Here is a 22050-nt window from a genome sequence, read left to right as displayed (position 1 = left end):
AAGTCCCAAATTTGATAAGACCATATATCAATCTTTGATTGGTAGCTTATCATATATAAGCAATTGGTCAAGGCCAGATATAGCTTATAGTATTAATCAGCTGGCACGATTTAATAATGATCCACATCAATGTCATTGGCAAGCACTAAAGAGAATTTTAAGATATCTTAAAGGAACAATGCACCATGCATTGTATCTAGAGCCAAAAGGTGATTTGAATCTTAGTGCCTATGCAGATGCAAGTTTTGCAACTGACGTAAACACTAGAAAATCAACATCTGGGATGGCTATATTATTTGGTAAGACTCTAATAGGGTGGAGGTCAATCAGACAACAGCATATTAGCTTGTCAACAATGGAAGCAGAATTTTCATGTCTGTCATTACTATGCACTGACTTAATTCTGTACAAACAGTTATTATTAGACATGGGTATAACTGTTAAAGATTCTATTATTGTGTACGAGGACAACCAGGCAGCTATACAATTAGCTACTAATATTGCTGTAAAGACTAGATCAAAGCATACTGATTTAAGGTACTTAAATGTTAGAGAATCTGTTAAAAATGGTTTAATTAAACTTGAGTACTGCATGACGGAAGAAAATATTGCAGACCAGTTTACAAAAGCACAAGGTGTTGTAAAATTTAAAGAGAGTTGTGACAATTATGATTTGAAAGGGTAAATGGATATATTATTGTAATATTTATTATTATTACCCAAAAGGGGAGAATGTTAGGGATAACATTGTTTTACCCTAACTGTTTTGGGTAAAGATAATAAAATGATGAATCATGGTTTGTCAGATAAAGTGTATGTGACTTTAAGCTAAAGGAATGTAATTAAGGGTGCAGCTGTAAAAGTACTATATAAGCAGCAAGGCACTCTCTGGCTCTTACTGGCTGGCTTATTGAAGACTGCATTCTTGCTGGATCGGGGAGAAGAAGAAGTGTTGGATTACTTTGAAGATATTTCTCAACGGAGAGAAGATAAGTTTTGGACAGATTTATTATATGTGTACTGACACTGGCTATTCGACACGGACTTTGCAATTAGAGTATCCTCGACAAGACTTGACTGAATTTGGTATATGACTAATGGACTGTTTATAATGACTATGCTATAATTCTTAAATGGAATAAACTATATTTTTGATAGCACAAGCGTATCTGTATTTTTACTGCGTGTTAACTATAAAACTTATCTCACACATTTACCTGTCTTCCTATCTGACTTCGCTGCACATTCTGTTTAGTTTGTTTTCCTTAACACCCGTTGGGGAATCCAGGCTTAACAACAATGACTTCTTGACAGATGTAGGGACGGAAACCCTAACAGCCAAATGACTCCTGGCCACCTTCTGACGAGGCAAAAGGAACCATTGAAGCTTTCTGGGGTGAAGCCTGGCCCAAGGCACAATGGAGATGGTGGAAATCATCTTCCCTAATAGTTGGGATAGAGAAGCCAGGGTGGAAGATCATAGAAAACAAACTGTCTATCCTTTCTTGTGAAAGAAAATCTTTGCAAGAAAATGTATCTATGTTAGCCCCCAAATGCAATAAACTTGTAGTAGGAGAAAAATGACTTTTCTTCTTATTTATGGAATACCCGTGGTCTTGTAACATGGTAATGGTAGTCTGTAGATCCCACAAGGCTTGGTTCTTAGAAAAGGATTGGATTAAAATGTCATCTGGGTAACACTGAACCCTCTAATGGGGATCCTCCTCAAACAGGCTGCCAGGGCTGCTAAGATTTTAGGGAAAACCCTGGGCGCAGAGGACAATCCGAAAGGCATGGCCCTGTATTGGAAATGTTTGCCTTGGTAAGTGAAACGTAAGTATTGCCTATGTGAATGGCAAATTCACATAAGCTTCAGTGAGATCTATAGATGTGAGGAAGTCACCCTCGCTGACACTGGCCAAGATAGTCTGTAGTGAATGCATCCTGAAACGCTTGTACAAAACAAATTTATTGAGCCTTTTGAGATCTAAGATGGCTCGCCATCCCCCAGAAGATTTGGGTACCACAAACAGATGGGAATAAAATCCCTTGCCCTGTTGGTTAATGGGGACCTTTTGAATGGCCCTGCTGTCTAACAGGTGTTGAATTGCTTGTTCCACCAACCGTCTACGAGATGGTATTCTGGAGACCGAACAAGGTACAAAAGATCTGGGAGGAGGGGATCGAAATTCGAGGGATAGACTCTGTCTAACAGTTTGTAACACCCGAGCGTCGGATGTGGAAGTTTCCCATTGGGTAGCAAAATGGGATAATCTGCCCCCAATGGCTATCTTTATCGGGAGCGTCTGATGAAGCGACTTCCTACCCCACGAAAGGGCCGCTTGCCTGAGTACTGCGGTCTGTCACGGGCTGCTCTATCCTGAGGACGTTCTTGCCGGTTGTAGGGTCTCCTCTGGGACCCTTGAGCCCCTGAAGTGCCCTCTCCTCTGTAAGAGGATCTACGGTTATAAGGAGCAGCCCTAAAACCGGAGCATCTATTTAGAGAAGGAAGATACTTTTTGTCCCTGGTTTCAACCAGGTGTGGCTCCAGGACCTCGCCAAACAGCTTGTCCCCTTTTGTGGGCGAAGAGGCCACCTTCCACTTGCGCCGACCATCTGCCTGCCAACTCTTCAGCCAAAACATTCTATGGGCAGCGATGGATGTGGTGATGGCCTTGGAGGCAAACCTGGCACTATTCAAAGTACCGTGTTTCTCCAACAATACGGCCTCCACCAATAGGAAGGCCCAGCATGATTTCTAGGCATGAGGTGAAATTAAGCCCCGCCCCCAAAATTTAGGCCTATTTAAACCATGCTTTTCCCCGCCATTTCTCACATCGTTCATTAGAACTACACGAGGTGAAGAGAAATGGGGGGGAAGGACGGGGGGGATGGGGAGAAAACTTGCCTTTAGGAGGGCCCTGCAGGTAGCCTAGGCTAGAATACCCCGATCTACCAATAGAACATCAGCCGATAGAAGCTCCCGAGGCAGAGTCCCCAGCCGCTTCAGGCGGGCGTGGCTACCCGTCCCCTTGCCTTTAGGCAGTGTCTTTTGGCGATGGAGCTCCCAAGTGCAGTCATCAGCCACTCGATCGGCCGGTGAGCGGCCTCGCGGTGAGGGAGTGTGTGTGCGCCGGCACACACACACTCCTCACCGCGAGGCCGCTTCTACCGGCCGATCAAGTGGCTGATGACTGCACTTGGGGAGCTTCCATCGCCAAAAGAGACTGCCTAAAGGCGAGTGGACATGGGCAGCCACGCCACGCCCTGAAGCAGCTGGGGACACTGCCTTCGGGGAGCTGCCGGCCGATAGAAGTGGCCTCGCAGCGAGGTATGTGCGTATGGGCCGCTCTAGGTGGGGGAGGAAATTAAGTCACCCCCAAAGAGATGGCCTAGCCGTTTTTTCAGGGGTCAAAAAAAAATAAGACCCGGCCTTATTTTGTGAGAAACACGGTAGTGTCTGCAGTGAATTCTGCGGCTGCGACCAACTTAGGAATATCCTGATGAATTCGCACGTCAGATGCAGGGACACAGTCCTGCAATTGGCGAAGCCACCGTAGAGAGGATCTTGTGAAAAAGGAGGCAGCTGAAGCCGCCTTAACTGTCCAAGCGGCTGCCAGGTGAGTGCGTTGGAAGGATTGCTCGATCCTCTTATCTTCAGCTTGTAGTGCCTCTTCAGGATCTCCCAGATTGGATGAGGCAGAGATCATAGCCGCGACCAGTGCATCAACTGTAGGCACTGCAGAGAGCTGGTTAGCTTGGGCCCCATGGTCAAGAAATGCCTCTCGTTGGCCGACAGCGATGAGAAAGTACCAGGGGCTTCCATCTGCTTTTGTATAATATTGAAGAATAATCTAGGGACAGGCTCCATTTCTGGTCTTACAGCTGGTTCATCGAAAAGTTGATCCGGTGGCACCATGCCATCACCCTCTGTTTCACCAACATCAGCCCCAGGCCTCAACTTTGCAGTTTTCTTGGCTTTGAATAATAAAGCCCTGAGCTTCTGTGCATCAAAAATGCCAGTAAAGGACGGTCTCTCCGGGGCCATATCCTCATCCTCTGAGAAATCAGGTTCTTTCTTCTCTTCTTCAAGGGCTCTGCCAGCAATGCTGGGTAACGAAGGCACCGGTGAACCTCTGTCTCTGAGGGAATAGGTTTCTCTAGCATAAAAAGACCTGTCTGGATCTGATTGATCTGAGGCCTGAGAGATATTTTCTTTGGACGCTCAAAGAGCCTCTACCACTCCCCTTCTGATAGCCTTAGCAATAATGGCTTCCAAATGGGCTGGAGCAGCCTCTTCCTCTTCCTCAGAATTGTAAGGTTCAGCAACAGGTCTGGCCCTTTTAGGGGGAGGAGGAAGCAAGTCCTCCACAATTGAAGGCTCCCTCTTAAGGTCTCCCAAGGGAGTTGGATCCCCAACTGCAGAAGAATTATCAGGGGACCAAATCCCAGGGCGAGGAAGCCCAGTAAAGGCAGAAGGCCCTACACTTCCAGTTGTAAAACTGGGGGTTGTGCAGACTGATCTGAACCAACATCAGGAGGAGGAGATCTCAGACCTTTTTCCAGAAGCTTTTGTTTCCTTCTGGACCTCTGGTTCAGCTCTGGTTTCAGGGGCCTTCTTCTTCTGTCTGCTTCGGGACTTTCCTTTGGAAGTAGAAGGGCTTGGTTCCCTTTCTTGCTCTTTATCAGCCATCTCACCTGGAGAATGAATTCATTCACAAGAAAGAGGCAGGGCAGGGAGGGGACCTGGTAAGCCGGCTTAGCAAGTCTGTGAGGGCAACTGCTGCAGCCACACCCTGCCAGTCACACACCAGGTTTTGGACCTGCAAGCAGGTCAGAACAGCACCCACGCGATTTCCTCAGTGCTGGAGACTCCCTGACGTTGGTCTGCAACCCAGCACTGGCAACGTGGCCGATAGCGCCTTTTAGCTGGGGGTAATCCCTGCCAGCTGGGATTGGGGCGATGCCTCATCAAGCAGCTACTTTGCTTCCTCCAAACATTCAGCAAAGCTTTCTGTGGCTTCTCCCAGATCTTCAAGCCGGTGCTGCAAGCTGCTGCAAGCTGCTGCGCTGAGCGTTTTGCAGCCAAGGCAATCAATACAGCAAGCCAGAAAGCGAAAGAGAAACCTCAAGCGGTTTCTGTTGCTGCCGCGCCAATCAGCTGGCTGCCCTTATCAGGCCGATTGCCCAGGAGCCATCCCACGTGGTCTAGGCTCCCCACGCTGAGTCTGAAGCCCTTCGCGCTGTTTCCAAGTTCCTGGAGCTAAAATTAGCTCACTCACCAGTCTCCAGCAGATTCCAAGCCTCAAAGGTCCGTTTAAAACTTTCTGTCCCTTTTTACAATCAGGCTCCAATTACAGCTACATTGGAGCCTTGTAAAACACATGGAGTCCTGGCTAAGACTGAGTCGAAAACTGGGGAGTGGCCACAGCAAAGGGGCGGAGCTTGAATTTGAGCAGACTCAGTCCTATTGGTTTAAGCTGAGATAACTCATCCTATCTGGACTCACGTAACGATAGACAGGAAAATAGCTTGACCCCTTCCTCCTCTCTGGGGCAGCCCCTCAAATATTGGAAGCCTGTCTCCTGGTCCTTCTCTTCCCTAGACTAGCCAGGCCCAGTTCCTGCAATTGTTCACTGTATGTTTTAGCCTGCAGTCCCCTAATCATCCTGGTTGCTCTTCTCTGCGCTTTTTCTAGAGTCTCAACATTATTTTAATAGCGTGGTGACCAAAACTGGATGCAGTATCCTAGGTGTGGCCTTACTAAGTTCACACGGGAGATATAACAGTTTGCAGATTTGTGCTTTAGCCTGGCAAGATTCTTGTCTGCAGGCAAAAAGCAAGAAAGAAGCTACCCTGACATACCTCTTCATCTAGCTCCCTTGAGACTGACACTGTCTTATTGGAATGGCTCCCTCCCTAAGCATCCCTGTTCAGCGGAGAGTCCAAAGGGGAGGAGACAAGAGAGCAGAACCGGAACTTCTGGGGCCTTCTTTCCCCTTTAGGAGGGCAGGTCCTTCCGGGGGGAGACGGGACAAGACCCTTCAACAGAAGAGGACGATCTACTGGAGACCCAGAGGATGAGACTCACCAATTCCCTTATGAGGCTCGGGGGGGCAGGAAACGAACTTGAGGACTTCGGCTCGTTTCTCTCGCAGGCCCCAGCGATACAGGATCTCTCCGTAGCACTTTTTAAAGTCGTCAAACTGTTGGGTGTTGGCAGGATCCAGAAGCCTGGAGGACGAGATCCACAAACGGGCCTTTAGGTCCCTGATGGGGTTTCTAAGGTTTCTACTCTTGCCTGGTTATAGTTTTCTCTTTGCCCGGTTTCTGTCCTTCTGCACGAGAGAAGGAGCTTTAGCAGTGTCCTTTCCTACGGACTTGCTTATACAGTTAGTCCTCGACTTACAACAAAAGCAGTAGCCCTTAGACTTATATACAACTTCGTAGTACTTTACAGCTCTCTCTAAGCGGTTTGCAGAGTCAGCCTCTTGCCCCCAACAATCTGGGTCCTCATTTTACCCGCCTCGGAGGGACAGAAGGCTGAGTCAACCTTGAGCCTGGTGAGATTTGAACTGCCAAATTGCAGTCAGCTAGCAGTCAACGGAAGCAGCCTGCAATACTGCATTCTAACCACTGCACCACCACGGCTCATAACAGTTCATTTATTGACCGTTCTAAGTTACAACGGCACTGGAAAAAGTGACTTATGACCGTCTTTCACAGTTACCACCTTTGCGGCATCCCTATCATGCTTCTGGTGGAGACTGACTCTGAGGGAGAGGAGGAACAGCTGACAGGGAGTGGAAGTGTGGCTCCAGAGGTTGTGGAGGAGGCTGGGGAAGGGTAGAGGCTGGCTGGGCAGTCAGAGGAGGACCCAGGCCCATCCCCTCTCCATCCTAGGGCACGCAGGGAGGAGAGGATAAGGGAGAGATGTGGTCTACTCGAGAGGAGAGGGCCTTGATCCTCTTCATGGGCTGCAGCTGTGACAACTGGATGAGAGGACAGGCATGTTTACGGGCAAGCGCTGAAAATAAAGAATGGAAATATCTCTAGTTTGTGGTTCCTCTCTGAGTTTGGTGTCCTTCCCAGTGTGTGTTCTGTTATCTGTGGACGTCCTCCAGCCCTTATCTTGCCTGGCTTGTGTTGCTTTTTCCCTTCTTCTTGTAACTGTTTGTGGGGGAGTTTTTTGGCTTCCATCAAGAATATTTGGCGCTTGGAAGGAAAGTGAAGGAATAAAAGGGGCTTCACCTGTTTTCTGTGACTGTGTTTGTTTTGTATCCCACCCTGGGTCATCACAACCCCCCTGCTCATGTGATGAAAACCCAGAAGCTTGGCAATCGGGTCATACTTATGACCGCTGCTGTGTGCCAAGCTTAGGTGATGCCCTTTTGTGATCTTCTGACAAGTCAATGGGGAAGCCTGATTCGCTTAGCAACCAGGTTTCTAACTTATCAACTGCAGTGATTCACTAAACAACGGTGGCAAGAAAGGTCGTAGAATGGGGCAAAATTCAAACTTAACAAAGAGTCCTCAAACCATATTTGAAACTGCTGCTCTTGGCAACATCCCAAAGAGGCTGGGGGGGGGGAGGGGAGGGAAGGGCTCTCCATCATGGCCCCTGGTCTCCACCCAGCCAGGAAGTGGTTGGTGACTGGCCTCGCCCACCTTTTGTTCCTGTCGTGCTGGTCTCTCTCTCGGTCCCGCGGATCAGCATACGCCAAGTTCCCAAGGCGAAAGTCGTCAGGCGAAGATTCGGCCCAGCCTATGGTGTGTTCCATGTCTTTGCTGGCTACAAAAGTCAAAAGCTGATTAGCTGATCCCAGTGAGGGTGGGACCTGCAAGAGAATCCCCCTCCCAGCCCAGCAGCAAACACGCGCCTGGCCCAAAAGTCATGGCCCTGCCCTTTTAGCATTTAGCGACGACGGAAGTCCAAATAAAGGACTGGCTCTGCCTTAAGGCAGGACAGGTTTTCTGTGAAAACGTAGAATCCTAGGGCTGGAAGGGACCTCGGGGGTCTTCTAGTCCAGCCCCCTGTTCAAGCAGGAGACCCTATACCATTTCAGACAAGTGGCTGTCCAGTCTCTTCTTTAAAAACCCCAATGTTGGATCACGCACACCTTCTGAAGGCAAGCCGTTCCACTGGTTCATTGTCCTCCCTGTTTGGCAGTTTCTCCTTAAATCCAGGTTGCTTTTCTCCTTGATTAATTTCCATCCATTCTTTCTTTTCCTGCCCTTCGGGTGCTTTGGAGAATATTCTGATCCCCTCTTCTTTGTGGCAGCCCCTTAAATACTGGAACACTACTATCATATCACTCCTATTCTTCTCTAGACTAGCCACACCCAGTCCCAGCAACCGTTCTTCGTATGTTTCAATCTTCATGCCTCTTAGTTGCTGCTCTTCTCTGCGCTTCTTCCAAAGTCTCAACATTTTTTTTGTAAAGTGGTGACCAAAACTGGATGGAGTTGTTTGCAAGAAAATGTTTCTAAGCAATTGTGGATTGCATTTGAGGCAATCCACAGGTGATCCCTACCTTCCGTAACTCAGCAGGGGGCTTTTTAAAAAAGTATTTCTTGAGAGCAGCAAACATTTCTTCCAAAGAACCTTTCTTGCTTCCAGGATGGTACCTACGAAGTGGCACAAGCGCCTTACCCCAAATCATCTTTGCACTTTGGCAACCATGGGCAGATGCCCCCAATCAATTAATTGCTCATGGGACTAATAGTCCGTAGAGACTCTCAGCCCTCCAGGTCATGGTTGCCCCAAAGGTGCTTTCTCAGGAGGCAACTGGACTTTCTGGTTTTTTTCTTTTGAAGACGTTTCGCTTCTCCTCCAAGAAGCTTCTTCAGCTCTGACTGGGTGGTGGGGAAGGGAAGGATTTATACTCCTTGCAGACAGCTGGTCATTTGCATCCTTTTAGTGAGTCCTTGAAATCACTTGGAGGTTTGTCTGTGTCCTCAGGGTCACCTGAGTGGTGCAAATGGTTCCTGTAGTCTCATTTCCCCCCCCCCCCCGCCCCCGAAATCCATTCCCTATTCCCATACCATTCAAAGAGTGTTCATCCCAAATTGTATAGCTAAAAGTCTGTAGAGATTCTCAGCCATCCAGATCATGGTTGCCCCAAAGGTGCTTTTTCAGGAGGCAACTGGACTTTCTGGTTTTTCTTGGAAGAAGTTTTGCTTCTCATCCAAGAAGCTTCTTCAGCTCTGACTGGATGGTGAAGAATGGAAGGATTTCTATTCCTTGCAGACAGCTAGTCATTTGCATCCTTTTAGAGAATCCTTGAGATCTCTTGGAGGTTTGTCTGTGTCCTCAGGGTCACCTGAGTGGTGCAAATGGTTCCTGTAGTCTGGAAATCCATCCCTTATTCCCACACGATTCCAAGGGTGTTCATCCCAAATTGTATAGCTAAAAGTCTGTAGAGACTCTCAGTCTTCCAGGTCATGGCTGCCCCAAAAGGTGCTTTTCTTCATTTTACTTTTTTCCAGTTGCTTCCTGAAAAAGCACCTTTGGGATAATGGGACTAATGAGTCCTTTAGCTAAATGAATCTGGAATGTCTTTAGCAAAATGCCACCTCTCCTTTTCAAAAATGCCAAACCTAGTAAAAGACAACAGAGATATTCCAAGAAGCTTATACCCCTTCCCCCAATTGTGAAAGCCTACACAGAGGGTTGTGAATCTTTCTGATGCCAAAAATCAGAAAGGTGAAGCCTCCAGGTACTGCCAAGGTAACAGAGGTGTGCATACCTGTGTTCCAACTGCTGGTGCTCAGTCCAGGGTCTGACATGCTGGAACAAGAGCCAGAGGAGGTAAAGCTGGGCTGTCAAGGGGAAAACAAGAGGGAATCACATCAGGATCTCTCCCCAAAGGGTGCAGGGGGAGGGAAAAGAGCAGGAACGCAAATCAGCTCATACGTATCGACTGTGGCTGGAGGGGTGCTGAGGAGCCAGGCCTGCGGGGTTTGGGATTCCCTGCGGTCTGGACTGGGTCTCAAAGACGCTGCACAGCATAGCCAAGGTCTGCACATCGTGGAGCTGGCAATAGTGTGCCAACCTACAGAGGGAAAGAAGAAGAAGAAGAAAATAGCCCTCAGCTATTTACAGATTAAAATTTGGAACAGAGAGGCTGGATTTTGTAACATGCTGATGCCAAAAGCAAACACAACTGCTCAATGTAACAGCGGAGAATACTGCACAGCAGCTCACACAGCAGCTTTCTGCCTGTAATTTACTATATTTCAGCTCATATTCAGGGCAGGCAGGAAGATGGATCTAACTTGTTCGCTCCCCAGAAGAGGAAGGCTTGATATCTAAATCTATCTATATCTATCTATCTATCTATCTATCTATCTATCTATCTATCTATCTATCTATTGTCTGTCCATCCATCCATCCATCCATCCACCCATCTCTCTCTCTCTCTCTCTCTCTCTCTCTCATTTATTTGCTGCCCATCTTGCTGTGGGGCTACTCTGTAAAACCGGGGGGGTGGGGGGGAGTAAACGTAACACTAGTAATTGCTTCTACTACCACATTTCTCAGTGAATCTAAGCCTGGCCTCTTAGTTTAAGAGGACAATATTGTGGGGAAGAAAGGAAACAGGTGTTCTCCTGTTATTACTAGTTAGCATTATTACTATAATAATCAGAATTCTTGTCCATTATTATCACTCACTGCACTTGGAAATTTTTTACCTCTTTTTAAAAGCTTGGAACACAAAGAGTTGCAAGAAGCTAAATTTCTATGCCTAACAGCAGTTTTGTTCTACAATTTTCTCCACAAAACGGACCAAAGCTAAGTATTTTCTAAGTACGGCAAGGTATGCCTCAGGTGCAAAGCGTCAGGTTAAAGAGCCTGGGAGGACACAGGTCAAAACATGAAGAAAAATGCCCAGAAAATCCAGTTTTCCTGCTTGTCCAGAGGCCAGGCTCTAAAGGGGAGCTGTGATGAAATTGTGTGGTATGGAGAGGGGAGGCTGGGATGCATGTTTGTAGGAGTTCTGTGAGAGACTAAAACAAGGTTCACTTCAATGCAGCCAATCTTCTATCATGAGGTCTGCCTCTTAATCTATGACATACGTATACAGGTAGTCCTTGATTTATGACAACAATTGAGCCCAACATTTCTGTTGTTAAATGAGACATTTGTTAAGTGAGTTTTGCCCCATTTTATGATCTTTCTTACCACAACAGTTAAGTTGAATGGCTGCAGTTGCTAATTTATAACAAGTTTGTTAAGTGATCAAATGAGTGATCACTTGGTCTTCCGGTTTGAAGGGCTTCGGCGACAGACAGAAATCCGCGATCGTGCGTGGTTTCTGCCTGGGCTCGCTGCTGGAGCGCCCCGAGCCGGCTGGTTTCGGGGCTAAGCCACCCCGTAGAGGTGGTGAAGAGGGGGGAGACCACCAGCAGGGTCGAGGAGAGCCGCATCTCTCCTCCTCAGCTGGCCATTACTCCTTTTCCCGAAGGCAGTTGCAGCGGTGGTCAGAAATGGCCACCATAAAGAAGAACTCGACCGGAAAAGAATATGCAGGAGGAAGATAAGAAGTGAAAGTTTTGGCTGACCGGGTTAAATTGTAAAAGCAACAACTAAGGTACCCTGGAATTTAAACTTACAAAAAATAACATCGCTCCCAAAGAAGAGTCGGAAGCAGCGAAGGAAAGTGAAAAGGGAAAGGTTTGGTTTTTTTTTTCCTTCTCTCTCCTTCCCTATACTGACAACTAAGAGACTTAAATAAGAAATCGGAAAAATCCGCTTTGACATCAATAGGCAATTAAGCTGAAAATAAAACAAAATGCCAAAGGGATAATAAAGATTTCTGGACATTAAAAACTTTCTTTTTCATAAGCAGGAAGGGAGAGAAAAAGAATAAGGGCAGGATCTGGAAGAGGGAGGAGACTGTCTGGAATTAAAAAGAATCTAAAGTAAAACTTCAACAAGACTTCTAAAAGATACATTTTAACTGAAACTTTGCAACTAAATAGTAACCCCAGGAAGAGAAAGTGAAAAAAAGAGCAAAAAAAAGAAACAGCTTGCGTGTATTTGGATTATTTGGTGATCTTTGGATTCTTGGTTATTATATTTGAATGACTAAAATCAATCGGGTGGTTGTTTAAAAATTTATACAATGGCACCACTTCTGGATGAATTGAAAACGGAACTTAAAAAGTACAAAGAAGATGCACAAGAAGGGAAGGGTTCTTTTGGACTAGATGACCTACAAGGTCCCTTCCAACTCTGACTATCTGTGATCTGTTAGTGAATCTGGCTTCCCCATTGTCTTTGCTCGTCAGAAGGTCGCAAAAAGGGGATCGTGTGACCCTGGGATGCTGTAACCGTCAGAAATACGAATCAGTTGCCAAGCATCTGAAGTCAGATCACGTGACCCTGGGGACGCTTCAAGTGTGAGAAACAGTCACGGGTCACTTTTTTCAGTGCCACTGTAACTTCGAATGGTCACTAAATGAACAGTTGCCAAGTCAAGAACCACCTGTATTAATTAACATGTATCACTGCCTGAAAAAGTTTGGAAACCCCTCCGCTAAGACTTCTCAGAAAACAACTGAATGAAAAACTGCTGGTGACCTTCTCCCGCTGCACCATAGAGAGTATCTTAACTTACTGCCCCTCTGTAGGGTTTGCACAGTGGCAGAGAGGACAGCCCTCCAGAGCAGGGGTAGGGAAACTTGGCTCTTCTATCACTCCCACAATTCCTGAGTGAGCCATAAAAGGTTCCCCATCCCTGGCCTACTGGTTTTTCATTTGTGAGGGAAATCAATTTTTGACTTGAACGGGACTGTTTAATATACAAATGTAGGACATATAAATAAGAATATGTCCTACATTTGTATATTAAACAGTCTCATTCAAGTCAAAAATTGATTTCCCTCACAACTGAAAAACCAGTAGGCCAGAGATGGGGAACCTTTTATGGAACCTTTTATACTTCAACTTCTGGGAGTTGAAGTCCATAAGTGATAAAAGAGCCAAGTTTCCCTACCCCTGCTCCAGAGGGTTAACATCATTGCCCAGAGGATCATGAGTTGCCCTCTTCCCTTCCTTGGAAGAGCTTTATAGCTCCCGCTGCCTTAAGAAAGTTCAAAATGATTTCCGGTCTGCAGCGCTTCGGGGCAGGCAGGAATCCGCGACTGTGCGCGGTTTCTGCCTGCGCTCGCTGCCGGAGTGCCCTGAGCCATCTGGCTTCAGGGCTAGCCACCTCCGTAGAAGGTGGCGAAGACAGGGGGGATCTGGCAGGGTCGAGAGATATCACACCTCTCTTCTCTAGCCAGCTAAACCCCCTTTTCTGAAGGCAGCTGAGCGGCGGTCAGAAATGGCCGCCACATAGAAGCGCTCAGCTGGGAAAAGAAAGTGCAGGAGGAGTTGAGAAGAAGTGAAAGTCTTTTTGCTGACTGGGACAAAGTAACAGTGAAAGTACCCTGGAAATTAAAAACTTGTGGAAGATACATCATTTCCAAGGATTTACAAGCGGCGAATGGAAATTAAAAGGGGAAAAAAAGTGTTTTTTTCACTCTCTTTCCTAACGTGACAGCGAATAGAAAAGCAAGAGAAAGCAAGAGAAATCCGAAAAACCCGCATTGGCACTAACAGGTAATTAAATGCTAAAGGGATAAGGATTTCTGAATATCTAAAAAAAATAAAAATCTTTTTTGCTGTAAGTGGGAAGGGAGAGGAAGAGAATTGGAGCAGTATTTGGAAGTAAGGAGGAGACTGCCTAGAATCTTAAAGAATTATTAAATATTAACAAGACTTCTAAAAGATACATTTTAATTGGAACTTTGTAACTAAACAGTAACCCCAGAAAGAGAAAGTGAAGAAAGAAGAAAGTGCCAAAAGAAACAGCCTATTTGGATTGTTTGGTGACTTTGGGACTTTTGGGAATTATTTTTGACTAAAAACACTTGGGTGGTTGTTTTGGAAAAACTTTTTCTCTCTACAATGGCATCACTCGTGGATGAATTGAAAATTGAATACCAAAAATATAAAGAAGAAGAACAAGAAGGGAAAGACTCTCTTGGCACTCTTTTTCAATTTCTAGAAATGGTGATTTGCACTTATGAGAAACTGACTGCGCAACAAGATGATTGGGATAAAGAAGAAGCCATCTTTGATGAACAAGTAACATTATTTGAGGAAGAAAGGGAGAAAGAGGAAAAGAAAAAGGGGACTTTAAGACTTGAAAAAACAACCAAAAAAGAGAAAAATAAGGTGAAAAGTGGATATAATGTTAGAAAGCAACAGAAAGGGGGAAAGCAGAAGAAGAAAAGGGAGGTGGAGAGACAAGGGGGTAAAAAGGGCAGGGAGAAGAACAAGCAAGGGAGGAAGGAAGGGATGAGAAGCCTTAATGGTGGGGAGCAAGATGTAAAGAAACAAGATTCATTTAGAGATAATGGGTAAACTTAATTGAAAAAAGGATTCTGCAAAGGTACACAAGATTGTATTTTTATATTTGTACTTAGAAATAGTGTTAGAAAATTGGAAACAACATGTGATCAAAAATGGGATAAAATATTTAGTGTAACTTAGTGAAATTTTTTGTGAATAAAAAGAAGGCAATGAAATAAATGAGAGAATTGAAGTAGGAGGAAATGGGAACATTTTAATGATACAATGATTTATGAAATAACTATGGAAAGTATAAGTGTCCCCATAAAAGTATGATACTCAATGGAAAAGTAATGTGTAAGATATAAATGAATATTAATATTAATGATTAGATCTGTATTGGCATTGATAGTTGTTTTAATTATATTATATACTTATAAATTTTTTCTTTTTATAAAATATAATGTGTAATTCTAGAATGTACTAAACAGAATCCCAATGGAAGTCATGTATTATATTAAGTATTATAAATTTAGGGGAAAGAGTCAAAGGCATCACACTCCAATCAGTGTACAGGAGTTATCTAAAGAGAAAAGAGAAATAGACAGCTGGAAACAGAACAGACAAAGAATAATAAGTATTATGATCTGAACTGAGATGAGACAAATAAAATAAAACTAAGAAAGGTGAAAGAGGTGAGAAGCTATATAGAAAATGGAAAATGGTAATAAGATATGGAATGGTATATAAAATGAATATGAATTTGAATTTGTGTCTGTACGAAGAGATGTAACCCGGGATCAAGCAGCTTTCAGAAAAGATGTTTTATGTTTTTATGTTCTATGTTTTGTTTGTTTGTGTATTGTCTTTGAAAATCAATAAAATTTGTTTTTTTTTTTAAAAAAGAAGAAAGTTCAAAACAGCCTCAAAGATCCATCTCAACCTGGGCACCCTTTTTTTGAACTATTACCATCTGGCAGACGGTACAGGATAATAAAAACAAGGACAAATAGGCTGAAAAACAGATTTTATCCCAGGGCAGTAGCTCTGTTGAATTCTACTGTTTAGTGCAATATGAATGCAATATCAGGGGTTTTCCATTCAATGTGTGGAGTGTGAAGGATGTGTGTTTGTGTTTATTTTCATGGTCATGATGTGCGCTGAAGATGGTGTTTGATTTCATTGTATCAAGTGCAATGACAATAAAGTAAACTAAGTAACTAACCGTAAAGAATCCCAATAGGGTTTCACATTAATAAAAGGCCACAGCTTGGCCTTTCCAAATAGGTTAATACGGCTCCAGTTGCACCACCTCCGAATGCCAGAGCAAAAGGGATTCCCCCCCCCTTTTTTGCCTCCTTCAATGCGAGTGCCCACCCAAACTTCCTAGGCAGCGGCCCAAGAAACTAACAGCCTCCACAACAAGCAAGCAGGGCAGCCTCTGCCCAGCCCCCTCCAATGTTTCCCTTCTCAATGCCTCCTTACAGAGACTCCAGGAGCTGGCGGCCGAAAGGGTGCTGGGCCCAGGGGGTCTCCAAGTCTGGGTCAACGTTGGGATCCAGGCAGAGATCGGTCGCCACCGTGGCCAGGGACCAAACCTGGAAGAGAAGGCTGGGTCAGAGACATGCTGTTGTAGGCGAGAACCTCAGGCGGCTTACAGCAGATACGATTCGCCAGCCAATAGCAGCCGCCCTTAGACTTACATGCCACTTCACAATGCTTTACAGTGTCCTCTCCAAGCAGTTGACAAATGTCAGCCTCTTGCCCCCAACAATCTGGGTCCACATTTTACCCACTTCGAAAGGATGGAAGGCTGAGTCAACCTCGAGCTGGTAAGGATCAAACTGCTGGTAGTGGGCAGAGTTTAGCCTGCAATACTGCATTCTAACTACTGGGAGGGAGGGAGGGAAGGAAGGAAGATAGCAATAGCCCTTAGACTTATATACCGCTTTGCAGTGCTTTTACAGCCCTCTCTAAGTGGTTTACAGGGTCAGCCTCTTGCCCCCAACAATCTGGCTCCTCATTTTACCTACTTCAGAAGGATGGAAGGCTGAGTCAACCTGGAGCCAGTGAGAATCGAACTCAGGGCAGTGGGCAGAGTTAGCCTGCAATGCTGCATTCTAACCACTGTGCATCATGGATGGATGGACGGACGGATGGAAGGAAGGAAAGCGGGAAGGGCAATAGCAATAGACTTATATATTGCTTCACAGTGCTTTTACAGCCCTCTCTAAGCAGTTTACAGAGTCAGCCTCTTGCCCCCAACAATCTGGCTCCTCATTTTACCCATCTCGGAAGGACGGAAGGCTGAGTCAACCTTGAGCTGGTAAGGATCAAAGGTAGTGGTCAGAGTTTAGCCTGCAATATTGCATTCTAACCACTGGGAGGGAGGGAGGGAAGGAAGGAAGATAGCAATAGCCCTTAGACTTATATACCGCTTTGCAGTGCTTTTACAGCCCTCTCTAAGCGGTTTACAGGGTCAGCCTCTTGCCCCCAACAATCTGGGTCCTCAATTCACCCACCTCAGAAGGATGGAAAGCTGAGTCAACCTTGAGCCTAGTAGGATTTGAACTGCCAAACTGCAGTCAGCCGGCAGTCAGCAGAAGTAGTTTGCAGTACTGCACTCTAACCACTGCGCCACCAAGGCTCTTCTGATGATGGGTGAGCCTTTGTTGTTTGGGGGTTGGGTGATACAAGGCAGTCCTTGAATTACAACCATTCATTTAGCAATTGTTCCAAGTTAAAATCAGTCCTCACGCTTGCAACCGTTGCAATGTTGCCAGTCCCCGGGGGAGGGGGAGATTGGCAATCTGCAGGTGTTTACAATTGTAACATCCTGAGGTCCCAGGATCACCACTTGTGACCATCCTGGCAGTCAATGGGGGAAGCTGGATTCACTTAATGACTGCATGGTTCACTGAATGATTGCAGTGTTTCACTTAAGAACCACGGTCGGCAGGGGGGAGGAAGTAAATGTTCCATCCATCTCTATCCTCAAAATCCCTGAATCAGACAAGACCCTTGCAAAAGGAAGGTGAGGCAGGGCACCCCGAGAAGAGCAAGAAACCCAGCAGGAGAGGGCTGTCTGTGGGAGACAGGAGGGAAAGGTGAGGGGGAAGGGGCTTTTCTTTCAAGCCAGGCTCTCCTCTTTCGGTGACACTCCCCCCTCTCAGCTCAAGAGGGTCTCCAGACAGTCCTGTAGAGCAGTGGCCCCCCAACCTCTCTGGCTTTGCAGACTGGCAGAGAGGTGGGGAGAGGAAACGGTTCCGTATGAGGGACATATCTGTGTGCTCGGAGCTCCATTTTTGGTGAGCAATGGGAACTCGTGTGCATATGTGAAGCTCCATTTGAGGAGCTTCACGTGCGTGTGCAACTTCCCGCCACTCGTGAAAATGGAGCTGCGAGTGCTCACGCCTGCTTCTTGCATGGCCCGGTTCCAGGGGTGGGATACGATAGGGTTAACTACCGGTTTGGGATTTACGAGCTTCCCTGCAGGCTGCGAGCCGCGTGCCTGTCAATCGTCACCAGCATGCCGCGTGCCGAGAAGCAGCCTTTGAAACAGCCCTCTTTTCCTGCTTTTTTAACTGCAGCTGTGCCTCGTTTGGCAGCTGAAGTTGAAAAATCAGGAAATAAAAGTCAGGTAAGAGCCCGGTGGGCAAAAACAGAGCTACCGGTTCTACAGAGGTGGACAGAACTGGTAGAAACCCACCCCTGCCCGGTTCCGAATGGGCTTCAGCCCGGCAGTTGGGGTCCCCAGCTGTAGAGTGAGGGAGAAGGAGCAGCACCTGCAAGAGGTCTCGGCGTCCCACTGTCAAAGCTGAGGCGGCATTCTTCTGGCAGGTCTCCTGAATATCCACCACGTTTAGTCTGAAAGAGGAGAGGGGTGGCTGAGGGATGCACAGCCTGTTCTCCTCCGCAGAACCCCCAGCTGCCAGGGGGAGAACTTTCATTTCCCAGCACCTAGTCTATTGGAAACCAAAACCAAAACCAACCTAGGGGAGTGCTTGCTTCAGGGGTTCCCAACGATATGCAAGACGATATTCCAGGGGGTGCGAAAACTTGGGTTTAGAAGTTTCAAAATTATAGTGCGTAATGTATCATTATATGCATATAATTATTATTATTTTTAAAGGGGTGCGGGAATATATCAGGAGCATTCTAGGGACGTGGGGTATAGAAAAAGTTGGGAACCCTTGCCTTACATTAAGCAAGGTGCTGAAAATTGGGCAAACAACCAGATTCACATGTGTAGAAGTTAACTATTTATTTATTTATTGAATTTATATTGCCGCCTATTCCCCCCATGGTGACTCGAGGCAGCTTTAGTGAATGTAAAACCATATTTAAAATAAAAAAAAAAAACAATAAAAACTAACAAAAAGAATCAAATAAATTAATAAAAGTACAATGGAACAAAATCTGGAAAAAAACAAATAAAAAATTACCCCCAGCCCCGACAACAGCAGATAACTACTACCGTGTTTCTCATATAATAAGGCCGGGTCTTCTTTTTTTTTGAGCCCCGAAAAAATGGCTAGGCCGTCTTTTCGGGGGTGACTTAATTCCCCCCCCCCTTGCATCTTTGGGTGGGCGGGCGGCGATGGCTTGGATGTTGACCTCGGTGTGGGTGAGGCACTTAGTATCGGGGTCAACGCAGGCAGCACCATATCCGGGTGTGCAACAAAAGTACTTCTTAACGGCAAGCCCCCCCCACCATTCCCCCCCCCCCATTTCACATGTTTTAATATAGGCCTTAATTTGGGGGGAGGGGCTTAATTTCATTTCATGCCTATAAAACATGCTGGGACTTCCTATTGGGGGAGGCCGTATTGTTGGAGAAACAGGGTAATAAGTACTAATAACTACTTTGTTATAGTCCGATTATTATAGGGAATGTCCCCAGTTTGGCAGGCTTCTCTCAGGAACACTTTTGGATAAGGTTCCAAGGAACAGGGAGGGAAGGGTCAGTTCTGGATCTCCTGCAACTGGGCAAGGCCTCAAGACTAAATTCTCAGCTTGAGACCCCTCTTCCTTCCCTGGCTGGTATGGTGCATTCCACATGGCATAACCGAACGTATTCGGTGGATTTACATAGCAGGATGGCCCATTAATATTTTAGGGTTTTGGCTTAACAAGGCTGCTTGAAACCAGTCAATGCGGTTTATACATAGCCTGGGAGGATTTGTTCCCAGCCAGTCCAGCCAATTCTGGTTTATGCAAAGTACGTTATGGCTTACACCATGTGCACACCCTTTTCAGTAACATCAGGAACTACCAGGCAAGCCGTTACTTGAACATTTATAATAAGATGAAAAAGGGAGAGGATTTCTAGAAGGATGGGCAACATATGCCAATCCAAGAAGGGAGCATTCTGGGGAACTCGGTTGCGTTCTGTTCTTCACGGGGCCTTCGCTTTCTGGGGGCTATGAGGTGCTTTAAGAAGTCAATCTTTTGAGCAAAAGCCAAATGCTTTGTCTTCAGGTAGATAAATTCTTGGCACCCCTAAATTTCAGAGTAAAATCCTCTTGTGATTCCCCTCTTTTCCCCACTAGGATGAGGTGGCTGGGCCTGCCTCTCTCCAAAGGTACCAACAGTAATAGCCATACCACTTATATACGGCTTCGTAGTGCTTCCCAGCCCTCTCTAAGCAGTTGACAGAGTCAACCTCTGGCCCCTCATTTTACCCACCTCGGAAGGATGGAAGGCTGAGTCCACCTTGAGCCAGTCAGGATTGAACTCCTGGCAGGGAGCAGAGTCAGACTGCAATACTGCATTCAAACCACCGTGCAGGGGTGGGATTCAAATTTTTTAACAACTGGTTCTGTGGGTGTGGCTTAGGTGGTGGGCGTGGCTTGGTGGTCATGTGACTGGCTGGGTGTGGCCAACTCAACATCACTCACATCGAGGCACGCATCTCCTCGCCTGGCCTCTCATGACTGTGGGGATGCGGCAACAGTCATAAGTATGAAAAACGGTCATGTCACTTTTTTCAGTGTCACTTTGAATGGTCACTCCACACAAGCAAAGTACCAGCAAAGGAGGGGGAAAAAACTCCAGAGACAGGAAGTCTAGTCCTGCCAAGAATGTAATAAGGGTTAATGGAGAGGCAGTTTCTGTAAGCAACACCAGAATGTTTCCTTCCTGCCTTTCTTACAGGATTAGCCCTGTAATTTCTTCTAACAACCAGTTCTTCGAACTGCTTAGAATGTTAACAACCGGTTCTAGCGAATAAGTGCGAACCTGTAGAATCTCACCCCTGCCACCATGGTACGAGCAGGAGTGGCCTTCAAAATTTTTAGCAACGGGTTCTCTGCCCAGTTGCTGGGCGGGAGTGGCCATGGTGGGCATGGTCTAGTTGGCCTCCTGCACCATGTCAGGGAGGGGGCCGTTTTTGCCATCCCCGGGCTCTGGAGGCTTTCCTTGAGCCTCCGGAAGGGTGAAAACAGCCTCCCTGGGCTCCAAAGGCTCTCTTGAAGCCAGAAACGGACCCATTTCCGGCCTTCCTGAACTTCCGGGAAGCCTGTTTTTCGCCCTCCCTGAGCATCTGCGCGCACCCTGCACTTACCTGCATCCAAATCGGGCCACGTGGGGATTCCTGGGAGGGGTGGGGAGGGGTGGGCGGGGCCAGCCAGGAATGGGATTTGGGGGTTCTCTGAATTGCACAGAATCTTAGCTAGGGGCTCTCCTGAACCCCCACGAACCTCCAGCAGCCCCACCCCTGGGTACGAGGCAAACCGTACAGCTACTCACATATACATCTCCCCTAATGATTTATGGACGGGGAGCAGGCAGGAGATGTCTTGAATGATGACTTTGCCAGCTGCTTTGATGGGCCGGCTGCTGGCCTCGGTCCCCTCGCGTTTGCTCTTCCATCTCCTGGACTTCTGCAGGGGGAGAGATGTCCGTCAGGGGTGGGGACGGTGGAGAGCAGCCCAAAACCTTCAAGGACGAGAGAGCTTTGGGAACCAAAGGATCTCTCCAGACTCTGCCCTACTTAGCCACAAAAGAGCAGCTACTACACTGAGGCTTCGGGAAAGGCGGTCACAACAAAGAGCAACAACAGAGGGAAGGGCTGTGTTATTTTTTTGGGGGGGTTGGAGGCCTACAGAAGGGAGCTAAAGCAGAAACACAAGCGCCTTAAACTGAGCCACACCACAGTCCAGTGAGCAGCAGGTTGCCTAACACGGGTTTTTCCATACCCCCCCACCCCAAATAAACAACCACGCCGAGGACTGACCTTCTCCATGCAAAGCATGCGCTACAACCTTCCTCAGAGAGAAGAAGAGCCTCTCTTGGACAGACTGCAGGAAAGGAGAACTTCCAGTTGCCAAAGGTGGGCTTGTCCAGGGAGGACACAATGCAACCTTTCCTGACTTGGCATAGTGAACTGTGCAGGGATTGTAACTCCCGGAGCTCCTACTGAGCAGGAAAAGGCTGGTCTAATTGCATGCATGAGAAAGAGAGAATGGGAAGGAAGAGGAAGAGGAAAGATGCTTTCTGGGAATACAAAGGCTACAGCAATACAAACTGGCAGGAGAAGTGAGAAGCAGCACCACACAAGAACAAGCCCCCTTGTTTATTTGGGGTTACAAGTAACTCCTTACAGTTGGCTAGATTTCCCATATTACTAGATCAGTTCCAAGTACCCCCAAGGGGGAAGGGAAGGCAGGCAGAATAGGAGGAATGGTAGCAATTTAGCCACGCTC

General features: G+C 46.6%; 1 protein-coding gene across 8 annotated transcripts in view; it reads right to left on the bottom strand.

The window, feature by feature from the left end:
- WDR59 (WD repeat domain 59) overlaps positions 1–22050 on the bottom strand; it is a 90803-nt gene that overhangs the window by 9820 nt on the left and 58933 nt on the right. For 2 of the 8 annotated variants that reach the window (XM_087971761.1, XM_087971762.1), the window contains 8 exons: positions 21095–21228; positions 18130–18211; positions 15830–15942; positions 9917–10055; positions 9750–9822; positions 7669–7792; positions 6092–6234; positions 4557–4698 (listed from right to left, as the gene is read on the bottom strand). In XM_087971761.1, the coding sequence (XP_087827887.1) occupies positions 4557–4698; positions 6092–6234; positions 7669–7792; positions 9750–9822; positions 9917–10055; positions 15830–15942; positions 18130–18211; positions 21095–21228 (950 nt within the window). Of the gene's footprint in view, positions 1–4556; positions 4699–6091; positions 6235–7668; positions 7793–9749; positions 9823–9916; positions 10056–15829; positions 15943–18129; positions 18212–21094; positions 21229–22050 lie in introns of those variants that run through there. The other 6 variants (XM_087971765.1, XM_087971764.1, XR_015750657.1 and 3 more) reach the window with 5 other exon arrangements.

Source organism: Notechis scutatus, chromosome 9, assembly GCF_049901735.1.
Source record: "Notechis scutatus isolate UNSWTSFEM ecotype Mainland chromosome 9, rNotScu1.2, whole genome shotgun sequence".
Lineage (NCBI taxonomy): Eukaryota > Metazoa > Chordata > Lepidosauria > Squamata > Elapidae > Notechis > Notechis scutatus.
Note: the sequence above shows the minus strand (reverse complement) of the source record. Positions and strands in the feature narration are given on the sequence as shown.